This window comes from Papaver somniferum, chromosome 11 (genome assembly GCF_003573695.1).
Source record: "Papaver somniferum cultivar HN1 chromosome 11, ASM357369v1, whole genome shotgun sequence".
Taxonomy (NCBI): Eukaryota; Viridiplantae; Streptophyta; class Magnoliopsida; order Ranunculales; family Papaveraceae; genus Papaver; species Papaver somniferum.
Genome location: NC_039368.1, coordinates 39,914,679 through 39,928,515, shown reverse-complemented (window position 1 = coordinate 39,928,515; position 13,837 = coordinate 39,914,679). Strand labels below are relative to the sequence as shown.

Genomic DNA, 13,837 nt, shown 5'->3' with positions numbered 1-13,837 from the left:
ACTTGCTCAATTGCTCGAATATTGGTCCAACCATAAATATCCAGTAATTCGTCGAGCAACACTTGCTCAGTTACTCGAATGTTCCACTGAGAAATTCGTCATTCATGCTCAATTCAACAAAACCTGGACTGTCTAAATCAGTCAACGTGACTAAAACACACGTCTGTCATGCAGACTCCACGATTCGTGAGACATCAATCACGTCACAAATGGGGGATATCACTTAGGGTTTTGGTCTGGAGGCCTACGACACGTGGATACATCCACAATGAGAGAATGTGAGTAAGTCGTGCAATGGTTGAAGGAGTTAGCAAAGTAGTGGGTGAATGATCAACCAAGTCTTCGCACGACCTCGAATTGGTTTCACCACGATCTTCCACTTTCCCACTCTTTTACTCAAGAAACTGTCACACTTACAGGGATCAGGGTGTTCATCATTCTTGCAATATAAATAAGTATAAATCGAGGAAAACCGATAAGGAATCATCATCCGTCAAACAAATCGATTAAAAAACTTATTCACAGAACTCAACTTCAGCAGTTCATCAATTTGCAGAAACCTTCAACACATCCACAATCCTTGATCATCATTGATCCCACACAATTCTTAGCTTCCCTCCTACAGATCAACCCATCTCCATCTTTGCTACCGAATTGACTCTGGAACGGCCATTGACTTGGTTTAGGCCGGAGTCCTATAGATTGATCTCTCGAATCTAAGCACCCCGTTTGCAGTGCATCTGTGTGAGGTTCAGCAGTTTGCTCGGTCTAGGAGTCTCGACAACACGCTCGTCCCTCCAATTCCCTGAAAAACCAGCAAATCGTTTTTCCCCATCCACAACAGCACCCACCTTGCCATTAGTTGATACTTCTGCTTCCTTCATAGTAACTTTAGTGGCATTTCTATACTCCAGACATATTCTCAGAGGCAACAACACAACCCTTCAACTCCTTATCCAATGGGTTGGTGCTCCTTCAAAAGATGCTACAGCCACATTCACTATCGGTTCTCAAACTTTATCCTTGAGAACAAGGATCTGTCAAAAGAGGGGGTATTGTCATGTAACTAGAAAGAACCTTAGCCTATGGGCCATTTACAAAAGCCCATGCTTGGGTAATTTTTCCCTTCTGTTTTATTTCCTTCTTTTGGGTTAATCATTAGTTGTTTTCCACCCGTTGGGTGACCAAGTAAGAATGACGGCTATAAGTTGTAAGAACAAACAGTTGTAGATACCCCGAAATTGGAAAGAAGAACGAGAAAGGGAAACCATTAGAGCAATGGATTATGAGAACCATGACTAAATAGATAAGCACGCCTTGACCAAGATAAGCGGTGCGCTCAGAGAAATGAACCAGTGAGAATTTAGGATAGAACCAAAGAAAGTGTCAAAGGAACACGCGTTTGAAAAGTTATAGAGTGCGCCTCAGAAAGTGCGCTGTGGAGAGTGCTTCCAAAGGCAAGGAAGAGAGTGCGCCTTGGGAAATGGGGGACATATCTCGAACCTAAAGAAGAGTGCGCCTTGTATATGAATCGGAATAGACACACGTCAAATGGACTTAGAGAGTGCGTCGTGGAGAGTGTGCTTTGGAAAGTGGGGGACATATCTCGAACCTAAAGGAGAGTGTGCCTTGTATATGAATTGGAGTAGACTCACGTCAAATGGACTTGGAGAGTGCGCCAGTTCAAGAACAGGGAAGAAGTATGCTTCTACTACTCAAGACCAACGTGCTCCAATGAAGGGGTATGCGATAATGATGAGAAGAGAGAAAGTTTATGATCAAATGAGGAATGGTTCGAACCCATACGTACACAGTTAGCAATAGTGGATCCCAGGGGATTGCCCAGAATCCGTTAAGCGGATGCCAAAAGAAATGTGCCACTAGTAAGGACACGTGTACCATGATCAACGTACAAAAATATCTGAAAGGTCAACATCGTACACCTGTACGATGTTAGAAGATTTGAAAAAATTTCAGAATACTATAAATACCCCCTCAGGAGAGAGATTTAGATTCATTCATGACTTTTCCATTTCCGTGTAAGCTATAGCAGTGTACTACTTTCTTGATCAGGGTTATTCTCTATCCATTTGTGTAAACTGAGAGGTTTCCCTCTTGAATTAATATCATATTTACATTGGCAACTTCACTGGCCTCTGATCTCAGAAATAGGACATTGACTACGGCATAAACACAACCTCCTGCTACCACTGAAGGTGATGATACACCGCGTACTAACAACATTGATGGTGAGGTGATCACACAACTACAACATGCATTACAAGACTTTCGGGAGTCTGAACGACGACGTGTCAAGATGATGGCACGTATTGCCGCACTTACTCCACAACCTCGAGATGAGGTGTCAAAAGCGCATTCCCCAGCTCTCGGTCAGCCCGTATGCTCCATCATCGAGTGCATTCTCTTACTCTCAGCGCACTCTCCATCTCTTGGTCAGTGCGCCTGCGCTTCTAGGAGCACTCTCCATCTCTTGGTCAGTGCGCCTGCGCTTCTAGAAGCTCTGCAACACCTGCTTTGGATTAGAAGACTTGGGTTTGTATTCAATTGATATACTCCGCAAGAATCGAGGTCCTAAATGAAGGAATTAAGCCTGCAATGGTAATACCACCGCATGCACTTCAAGTGCTTGTAACGACTCCACATAGAGGAGCTTGTACACTCTACTCTATTCCGCATCACACAACAACATTACCTCAACAAGTCACAACGAGAGTAGCATCTTCCACCAGTTTCGCTAGTAGTTGAGTACTATGAAAGTGTTATCCCTATGGGCTCTGGTTATGGTGAGGACTACATTGCTACTGTTGCACAGAAAACTAAGGAGATGAGAGATACTGCGGGAGAGAGAACAAAAGAATATATCGGAGTGTCGCTGAGAAAGCCAGACAGGCGAAAGACTCTACGGTCGATACCGCCAGAGAATACACCGGCAGTGCTGCTGATAAGGCAAGGCAGACGAGAGAAGTTGCTGAAAGGAGGAGTAGGGAGTATGCAGATACCATCAAGGATTACGCTGGAAGTGCGGCTGAAAAGGCTAGGCAAGCAAAAGATGCGACCGTCAACACAACCTATGATTATGCTGGAAGAGATGCTGGTACGACCAAAGAGTATGTTGGGGCCGCAGCTGATAAGGCAAGACAAGCAAAGGATGCGACTGTAGACACTACCTATGATTATGCTGGCAGAGCCGCAGATGAGTCCAAGGAGTATGCTGGAGCTGCAGCTGAGAAGGCAAGACAAGCCAAGGATGCGACCGTGGATACAACCAAAAATTATACTGGAAGTGGAACAGATAAGACCAAAGAATATACTGGATATGCAGCTGATAAAGCAAGGCAGGCAAAAGATTCGACATTGGACACCACAAAGGAGTATGCGGGATATGCTGCTGATAAAGGAATATGCAGGAAGTGCTGCTGGGAAGGCTGGGCAGGCGAAGGATGCCACCATAGACACGCGGGTTTTTCCATTTTCTTTCTCCCTCATAGAGGAAATAAGGTCATCCGATGGTATACTATATCTATATGCATGAAGTGCGGCAGAAAAGGCTAGTCTATCTAAGTATGCTACAGTAGACACCGCGATGGACTATGCTGGGAGTGCAGCCGACAAGTCGAGAGAGGCAAAGGATTATACTGCTGAGAAGGCTGTCGAAGGCAAAGATACTGCAGTTGGAAAGATTGTTGATTTGAAGGACTCTGCAGCTGCTGCCGTTAGTAGAGCTATGAATCTCCTTGACTGGTAAAAAGGATGAAGCCAAAGAATGGATTCGCAACAATGACATCAAACTGCCATCAACTTCGAAAGAGCCTATAGAACAAGACATGCGTCATGCAGATTGTTGTTTTTTTCCATCGAAAGGTTGATCACCATACTAATGAATGTCGCACTCTAAAATGGCGTTTTCACAACCGTTTGAAGAAAGGAGAGATGGACTTGGGGACTAACGCAATCAAGGATAACCCGTTCCCAGCTCACATGTTAGCAATGTTCACTCTTGGGCCAATAGAAGACGAGGAGGTTATCATGGCGCAAGATGATTTCAACACAGAGCTCACTGACCACACCGATCGAGATGTACTGACAGAACTGCACCAAGCACTGCTAGACTTTCAATAGGTTGAACGACATCGCATTAAGTTGGTGGCACACATCCTGGCACTGACTCCATCACCTCGAGGCGACAGATCATATGGAGAGGAAGAAAGACAAGATGAAGTCATTCAACAACGTGGAGACAATACAATGCCACTATGGAGACCATTCACTAACTCGTCACCAAGATGGACATCCTACGAAAGCAGCATCATAAACTGCAGAGTCTTACTAGACAAGATGCACGTCAAAGTGACGAAGTCAATCACCCACTAGGATACCCACAAGAGGCGTATATCCTATATGCCCTCCAGCACACCTCACCACAACCTGACCAAGGAGGGACTCAGCCCCAATACGTACCTCCGCCATTTCTCCAAAGTAAGTATAACAGCTGCACAAAGGCGCTTCACAACGAGAAGCATAGAACCAAGGATATTGAAGAAAGTTATACCTTTGATGTACAACCTTGTGTTTGCAACACCCAGCCACCAGCATAAGCAAAGACCCTACGATGAGCAGGGGCTCTCCGATAAGCAGAACCCTGAGCAAAGACCCTACGATGGGAAGGGGCTCTCCGATGAACAGAACCCTAAACAACGACCCTACGATGGGTAGGGGCTCTCCGATGAGCAGAACCCTGAGCAAAGACCCTACGATGGGAAGGGGCTCTCCGATGAGCAGAACCATAAACAAAGACCCTACGATGGGCAGAGGCTCTCCGATGAGCAGAACTCTAATCAAAGACCCTACGATGGGCATGGGCTCTCAGGTGAGCATAACCCTAAGCAAAGACCCTACGATGGGAAGTGGCTCTCCGATGAGCAGAACCCTAAACAAAGACCCTACGATGGGCAGGGGCCCTCATATGAGCAAAACCCTAAGTAAAGATCCTAAGATGGGCAGGGGCTCTCAGATAAGCGGAATCCTAAGCAAAGACCCTGAGATGGGATGAGACTCTGTGATGAGCAGAACCCTAAGCAAAACCCTGAGATGGACCGGGGCTCTCAGATGAGCAGACTCCTATTTCAAAAAAAATAAATAAATAAATAAATAAAGGATAACTTGAATTTTCCTAAACATACATGAATGAACAACCTGACAAGGTGAAAAGACCATACATCGATCTCAGAGTGAGTACATACCCCAGAATGAGGGGACTATATACTCGAGCATACCAATAATAAGTTGCACTCTAACGCGATTCTAAAAAAGAAGAATATCCTTGTACGCATATACAAGAGATCAAGACGTGGTGTTGACGAAAGAAAGCGAAAGCATGAGAATCTACCAAGACTCTGGGTGCGGTTTATTTTGGAACAAAATAAAACAAAAAATGATGAGAATACACCAAGACGGGGTGTTGCTTGCTTTAGAGCGAAAGCAAGCGAAAATAATAAGAAAACACCGTAATAGTTAAAAAGCCAATCGGAAAGGCATTGAGCATATGAATATAACTCCTCTGACAAACGAGGTCGCGCATCATATGAACATGAAGCTCCTCTGACTAATGAGGGCGTGGAGCATATCTAAAACTCTTGTCGTGGAAGACCCGTGATACTATACATTCTAAAACGATTAAAACATCTCAGAATAGGTGAGACACCCTTAGTACCCCAATAAGAGTAAATACTTACACTCCAACATGAATAAACACCCATAGGAGTTGACAAAACCACCACACTCAAAAGAAAAGACATCTGAATTCATACATGCCCATGACAAGGATGACCCTAATAGTAAGCCGCATTGCAACGAATTTTCAAAAAAAAAAGAGAGAGAGAGAGCGAACATCTTCTTAAATATATACATAATAAAGTGAAAGAAATGAAACCACACCACGACAGGGTGTTGTCTAATTTAGAACGAAAGAAAGAAAGCGCAAGGGATGAGAACACACCAACATTAGGTGTTACATGATTTAGAAAGAACGAAAAATGAAAAAAATAAGAATACACCAAGAGGGATGTTTCTTTCTTTAGAATGAACGAAAGCGAAACAGTGCATACTCCAATACTGAGTGTTACTGTTAGAGCACTGCTCGGTCGAACTCGCATGCGTTGCTATCTCAAGCATGTTTGTCAAATTTAGTTGTCAAAACTATATGTCTTGATTTCTAGACTACTTATATCTAAGTCTCGGTTTAGGACAGGTTAGTGTAGTTGAGCTCCAGACTCCATGGCGATCATCTTACGAAGAAGAAAAACTACTCAAGAACCAGTGGAACTTCATCCGACTAAAAAGTATGTGGAGACTTGAACTTATCTATCATTCAAAAGTCTATCTACTTTATCTCCTACTCTTGAGACAAAGTCGTGTAAGTATGATAGTTTTCATACATACACATTTGCTATTTCGAGCCGAGTTTACTCGCCTATCTTTTTCTCAAAATACGTGTTGGTAAGCTTTCGCTTTAACCACTTTTCATCTTTATCCGTGACGAAAGTTATGATGACGTTTCAATCTTGAAAATAGCTTTGATGACGATAGTCGTGAATAACGATTGTTATAACATTATAGAAGAATGTTTCAATGATTGAAACGTAGAGTTGAGATTATGTAACCAACTATGGATATAAACATGTATAGTGTGTTCGCACATTAGTGTATAAATCCATGTGCCGGAAACCAATTGTGTACACTTGTGCATACGACATTGGTAAAGGAGACAGGTTGGGTACGCGTACTGGCGGAAGTTTTCTAACCGAAAATTTGTGTTGGTGTTTGTAGTTTACTTACCGGAAAACCAATCACCTTAGGTACGCGTACTCACGGAAGTTTTCGAACCTAAAATTTCTGCTGAGTTTCCAAACTCAAATCTGATAGCTAAGGTACAGGACCCGTACGCGTACCCAAGCTGGTTATTTCTAAAATCGAAAGTTCATGAACTTAAAGCAATAAATCAATAAGGAATGCAATCTTTGCAAACAACGGATATATTGTTCATGAATTGATTCAAGTGAATGAAACCGATTTTGTTTTAATTGTGTTATGTATAAAGACCTAAGCAATTGAAAAACTCTTCAACTAGTTCTTTTGAAGTCATTTGAACTAGTTGCGAAGAAGATGAATATGATTGATATGAAAGTACTCATATGTCTAACCTAGGTTAACTATTTATGAACCAACCAAGTGTACACGTTTAGGTACGGTTACTCAAACCTAAATGGAACACATTTCATTTGTGTATGAAAAGCTAAGTTTAGATCTAACGGTTGAAAGATATTAGCTTGGAGAAATCAGGTTTTTCATCTAACGGAGAATATTGAATGCTTTGTTACCAAGGTAACTTAGATTGCAAACCCTGATTTGAAAACTATATAAAGGAGACATCTACCAACTGGAAAAACTAATCCCCACACCTCCTGTGTGATACTAGTTGGTTTGTTAGAGTCGATTCTCCATTAACCTTAGGTTTCTTCCCGAGACCCTGGAGGTTAACGACTGAAAGACTTCATTGGGATTGTGATACCAGACGAAACTCTTCTCTTGTAGTTGAGCGTTATGATCTTGCCATTTTCTATCGTACGAGTTCAATTGAATAATTGACTTGAGATTTATCTCCGATAGGGCTTCGTCTCATCGTTTGTGATGCCGCAACATCTTGTTTCGCTACCGTACGATTAATATTGTTGTGAGGTGATTGATATTTCTAGGTTGTTCTTCGGGAATATAAGTCCGGATTATCAACTAGTTCCAGTTCACCTTGATTTATCAAAAGACGGAACAAAAACTCTAAGGTCTATCTGTGGGAGACATATTTACCTATCATAGACTTTATGTGTGATACAAATTTTGTTAGAGCACTGCTCGGTCGAACTCGCATGCGTTGATATCTCAAGCATGTTTGTCAATGTTAGTGATCAAAACTATAAGTCTTGATTTCTAGTCTACTATAGCTAAGTCTCGAACTAGGATAGAAAGTGTAGTTGAGCTCAAAAACTCCATGGCAATCATCATACAAGACGAAGAACTACTCAAGGAACTGGTGGAACTTCATCGACTAAAATTTATGTGGAGACTTGAACTTATCTATCACTCAAAAGTCTATCTACTCTATCTCCTATCTTGAGACAAAAGTCGTTTTGCTATATAGACTTTGATTATACACATTTGTTGTTTCGAGCCGAGTTTATCTCGCCTATCTATTTCTCGAAATATGTGTTGGTAAGCTTTCGCATTGGTCAAGTTCATCTTTACCTAGTGACGAAAGTCATGTTATATTTCAATCACTTTGAAAATGGCTTTGACGAAAAATAGTGTCTGAATAAAAACTATATAACGTCCTCTAAGAATGTTTCAATGATTGAAATGAGAGTTCAGATTATATAACCATTGTTGGATATAAGTATTGTGTGGCAACACATATATGTATAAGTCCTTATTCCTTGAACCAAAGTATGCGTACTTTGTTGATCAGGAAAAACGGAACAAGAGCTGGGAACTCAGTCCACGAACTCAGTCCGCGAACCCAGTCCACGAACTGGCGGAGGTTCTCTTTCCGAGAATTTCTTCTGGAGTTTGTGAACTCTTTCCGGGAACTTAAGTCCGCGAACCTAGTCTTCGAACTTCAGTTGGTTATATCTAAAGACGATCTTTTGTGAACTTATGTTTATTTAAACTAAGGAATGCAAATTGCAAACCGTGGCTATAAATTTCATGAATCGATTCGAGTGAATCAAATCGTTTTTGTTTCAATTGTGTTTTGTGTAGTTACATAAGATTTCTTCGCAATTGAAAAACTCTCTAACTAGTTCATTTGAGTCATTTGAACTAGTTATGGTGAATAAGAATATGGTTGGTCTAAAAGTGATCATATGGCTAACCATTTGGTTAACTATTGTTGAACCAACGAATGTACATGTTTGGGTACGGTTACACAAACCTAAAATCGTGCATTTCTTTTGTGTGTAACAAGCTAAGTTTTCGATCGAACGGTTGAAAGATATTAGCTTGAATCTAATCAGGTTTTCATCTAACGGTGAATATTGAATGCTTTATTACTAAGCTAACATTGATTGCAAACCCTGATTTGAAAGACTATATAAGGGAGAACTCTAGCAACTGGGAAACCTAATCCCCATACCTCATGTGTGATACTAGTTGCATAAGCTAGAGTCGATTCTCCTTTAACCTTTGGTTTCTTATTAAAAACCAGGTTAACGACTTAAAGACTTCATTGGGATTGTGAATCCAAACCGATACTACTTTCTCGTAGTTGTGTGATCTGATCTTGTTAATTCTATCGTACGAGTACAATCGTAAAGATTGGCTTGAGATTAATATCTTTTATAGGCAAGATATAAAATTAATCACAAACATCTTCGTCTCATTGTTTGTGATTCCACAATATCTTCTTTCGCCGCGTCGATTAAGATTATTGTGAGATGATTGATAATACTAGGCTGTTCTTCGGGAATATAAGTCCAGGTTATCAGTTGGTTCCTGTTCACCTTGATTTATCAAAAGACCGAACAAAAACTTGTAGGTATTTCTGTGGGAGACAGATTTATCTATTATCGTAAACTTTTCTGTGTGATATAAATTTGTTTATTAAAGTCTTCGACTTTGGATCGTAGCAACTCTTAGTTGTGGGTGAGATCAGCTAAGGGAATCAAGTACGTAGCATCCTGCTGGGATCAGAGGGTGTAGGAACATAACTGTACCTTAGATCAGTGTGAGATTGAGTGGGGTTCAACTACAGTCCAGACCGAAGTTAGTTTGTAGTAGGCTAGTGTCTGTAGCGACTTTAATACAGTGTGTGTTCAATCTGGACTAGGTCCCGGGGTTTTTATGCATTTTCGGTTTCCTCGTTAACAAAATTCTGGTGTATGCGTTATTTCTTTTCCGCATTATATTTTTTATATAATTAAAATATCACAGGTTGTGCGTTAGAATCAATCAATTGGAAATACGACCTTTGGTTGTTGATTGAAATTGATTGATACTTGAACATTGGTCTTTGGTACCGTTCAAGTGATTTCTCTTGTATTCAATTAGACTCGCATATTACTATTTGCTTGAGTAAGAATTGAATTAAGAAAGAGAGATATAACTCTTTGATATACTTAATTAAGATTGAGTCTAGTTGATTCTCTTGAAAGTATATTAGAGTTAGTCCATACAAATTGCTAATCGAAATATTCGATGTGGTTGTTGTACCCCCGCTTTTTCAATTGGTATCAGAGAAGGCAAACACATTAAAGACCTAATAAGTCTGTGTTTGTAGCAATCTGACTATATGGACGAGTCTATCTCTGATAACGTACTAGTTCGGAAATTACCAGATGATTTGCAAAGCTTGTATTCTCCTAAGAAAACTATCACATCTAAGTTAATATCTAAACATGTAGAAACTGTGGATGACTGGGAAACTCTCTAGAAGAACAATTGGATGAACTTTCTGATGAAGGTGACTCAGATATTGATAGAGATGTTGATGAGGAAGTCTCGGAGTATGTTAAGCTTTTGAATTCGTTGGAAAAGAAGAAGATGACAACTTATCATGTCACACCTTTTCTGAATAATCTCTGTCGCACAAACAAGAAATTAAGAAGATGTTACACAGGTGTTTTGTTTCGAATCGTTCAAACAAATCAATCCTCAAGGGTTCTGAAGAAAACCTACGTATGAAGTCACTTGAATGTGATAATCTTTATCAAAAGTGTTTTTGTTGGAAGAGAAACTTGCAGAATCTGAAGAAAGGATTAACTCTCAACAAACGAGTTTTGATGATAGAGAAGGCATGTATCCCGCTCGAGAAAAACGCCTTGAGGATGATTTAGCTGCTTCTCTTGATAAAATCAAGATGTTGGAAGATGACTTGAAAAAGTTCAATACTAGTTCAAGCAAATTAACCACTATGTTAGGAGCAAGTAAAAATCATCGTGATACACGAGGATTGGGATATAAGGGAATAGATGCTCCAAGTACTAGCAAAGAGGTAAAATTTGTCAAGGCTAGTGATTCTTCTCAACAAAAAGTTTCCACTGATGGCAAAAGTGAAATACCTTCACCGGTAGTTAAGGTTCAAAAGAGTAAAGTATATCAATCTCCAAAGTCAGCACACACGGATCGAGGTAAGAACATTCCTTATGTTTTCCACTATTGCGGAAATAAAGGTAACCTGGAAAGAAGATGCCGTTTCTGTATAAGGAATGAGAAACTTCATCATGTTCTTGTTTGGGCATCACAAGAAGTTGTGAAACCAAGATCATATGTTAAGATTAATCCCCTTAACGTTACAGGTTGTGACTGTCCAACCCTTAGGCAAAGAAATCAGTGCTATGTTGAACCTATATTTGCCCATAAACGTCATATGAATACTTTTCACAACCGTAATGGTTATCAAAAGGATAACTTCTTAAAGACGAAGATAAGATCCGATGTTCCCAGTTGGAGAAAGACTAACTTGCAAAAGAATAGTCAATCCAATCCTCTTTCGAGAAATCTTGACGAGAGTAATGGGAAGAAGGTTTCAGTTGTTCCTAAACACACTCAGAATTGGGTTCCAAAGAAATTCAATGATGCTTTGAGTGTGAAAAGGAATGATCTCCAAGAAAATTCCATGACTATGGAGAAGGCAGTATCCATCATACTGGAACTTAAAGAGTTCTTTGGAAAGATGGATTTGGATGTGAAAGGTTCTAAAAGCGATCTCTTTCATGATAATCCAAAAGTCACTTGTGGTGAGAAAGACATTGCTCACCTGAACACAACTTGAGTGTGTTGTTAGTGCATCCTCACCAAGGAATTCCCCCTGCTATGAATACGGTGAGGGAAGCACGAAAATTTGGCGCACAGATTATGTTCGGTAAGGCTGTAGAATTCAACTGGATTCATCTAAAAAGGTATGTCTATAAACTTGAGCAAGATTTGTTTTTTTTTTTTATTTGCTTAGAGTACTTATAATGATCCATGTACCTTTCTTGTCGTTCATTTCTACCTAACTTGATCTGTGTTTAAGGTTCTTAAATGTTTAGGTTTGAAAATAATAGTTCGGGATGTTTGGACTACATGGTACACTTACCAGGTATGCATGACATCATTTAAAATCAAATTACAGGGGCTTAAGTATGCATACTCATTTGCATACTGCTCCAGGATATGAAAATTCGTTTTCAAACCCGTATGCATACTTGACGTCGATATTCGGTAAATTTGTGTTGGCCGTAACTTCTTCGTCTGAAATCGGAATGACCTCATTCTTTTTGCATTTTCTTACTATTTGAATTATCTTCAAGATGGAGATGATAAACCTTGAATTTGTATGAGTTAAGATAGGTATTTGTCCTGTCTCTTGTTTTTGAGTGTTTTTGAGTGTTTTGCTCCGTTTCGTCACACTTGTTCCACTTCTCTTGGGATTGGGCACTTGGATTCTGGGAGTATAACTCTTATAAGATAATTTGTAGATTTTACAAGAATATTGTTGGTGAATCACAAAGAAGGAAGTTCAAGAATGGGCAGTAGTGCGCGTTTCTATGGGATTCTTGAATGTTTACAACCATCCTTTGTGAACTATGGTGCATGGTCGTTAATGACTTTGTATGTTATTCTTTGTTAAGAAAATATTTTTATACGCCTTTGGTAGCTATTCTTGGTATAAAATCTGGGCTAAAAGGATTGATTCTACCCTCTAAAGACAAATCATCTTATACATAGCTCATTCTTGGTATATGCGGTCCTTTATTTTCATTCCGTGCGCAATTGTTGTTGATGTCGTAAGAGTGGGAAAATAATGTAGTGCTAAGAGTGCTTGCAACGGGAAGTTTTATCCTGGATACGAACTTGACCACAGGGTATAGGCATCACTCATTCTTGAGGCGTACCGGTCAAATATCGTGTTAAGGACAGCGTGTTGAACACGTGACTCTGTCCTCTGTTTGCAGTCCAATTGAGTGTCTATTTACTTTCCAGAAATTAATCCTTTTATTCTAACATCTTTCTTGAATGTTTTATTGTTATAGACGCAACAATCTTAACATGATATTTCTGTTTTCTGTCTGTAACAATGGGTAAAAACGATGTTGAAAGGCCTGCAAAGTTTTCTGGAAAAGACTTTAAGAGGTGGCAGTCAAAAATGTTATTTTTTCTGAGTTATCATGAGTTGGACTCCTATGTTCGAACTTGTGGGGGGAAGTTGTCCTCTCAGCCTGCTATATCCTGAACAGAGTACCTTTTAAAGGATCAGACAAAACTCCATACGAATTGTGGAAAGGTAGACAACCTTCTTTAGCATACTTTAAAGTGTGGGGGTGTTTGGCTAAGGTTCAGATCCCTAAACCTAAAGCAACCAAGATAGGACCCAAAACTGTTGACTGTGTCTTCATAGGGTATCCTGAGCATACACCTGCATATAGATTTATGGTTGTGAATTCTGATGTTTCTGAAATTGGTGTGAATACTATTATGGAGTCTAGGGATGTTGTGTCCTTTGAAAATATTTTTCCTTTAAAATTTGACTCTCGTAAGAGAGGTGTTGATCCCCTAGATGTTCCTTAAACCAGTCAGACTTTACCTTTAGAGGAAGATGAAGTAGAATTTGATCTTAGGAGGAGTAAGAGAGCTATAACCAATACCTCTTTTGGACCTGACTTCATAACATTAGCAGAGTCTGATCCCCAGACTTATAGAGAAGCCATGACTTCTTCTGAAGCTCCGTGGTGGAAAGAGTCTTCTATTAGTGAAATGGAATCCATCAAAGAAAATGATACATGGGAGA

The 13,837-nt window shown here is 40.1% G+C and overlaps 1 protein-coding gene across 1 annotated transcript; it reads left to right on the top strand.

The window, feature by feature from the left end:
* The first annotated feature begins 2,320 nt into the window (after positions 1-2,320).
* LOC113324331 (embryonic protein DC-8-like) lies at positions 2,321-3,766 on the top strand. Its single transcript, XM_026572647.1, has 3 exons — positions 2,321-2,453; positions 2,843-3,431; positions 3,556-3,766. The coding sequence occupies exons 1-3, from the start codon at positions 2,321-2,323 to the stop codon at positions 3,764-3,766; spliced, it is 933 nt and encodes a 310-aa protein (XP_026428432.1).
* Positions 3,767-13,837: the final 10,071 nt, after the last annotated feature.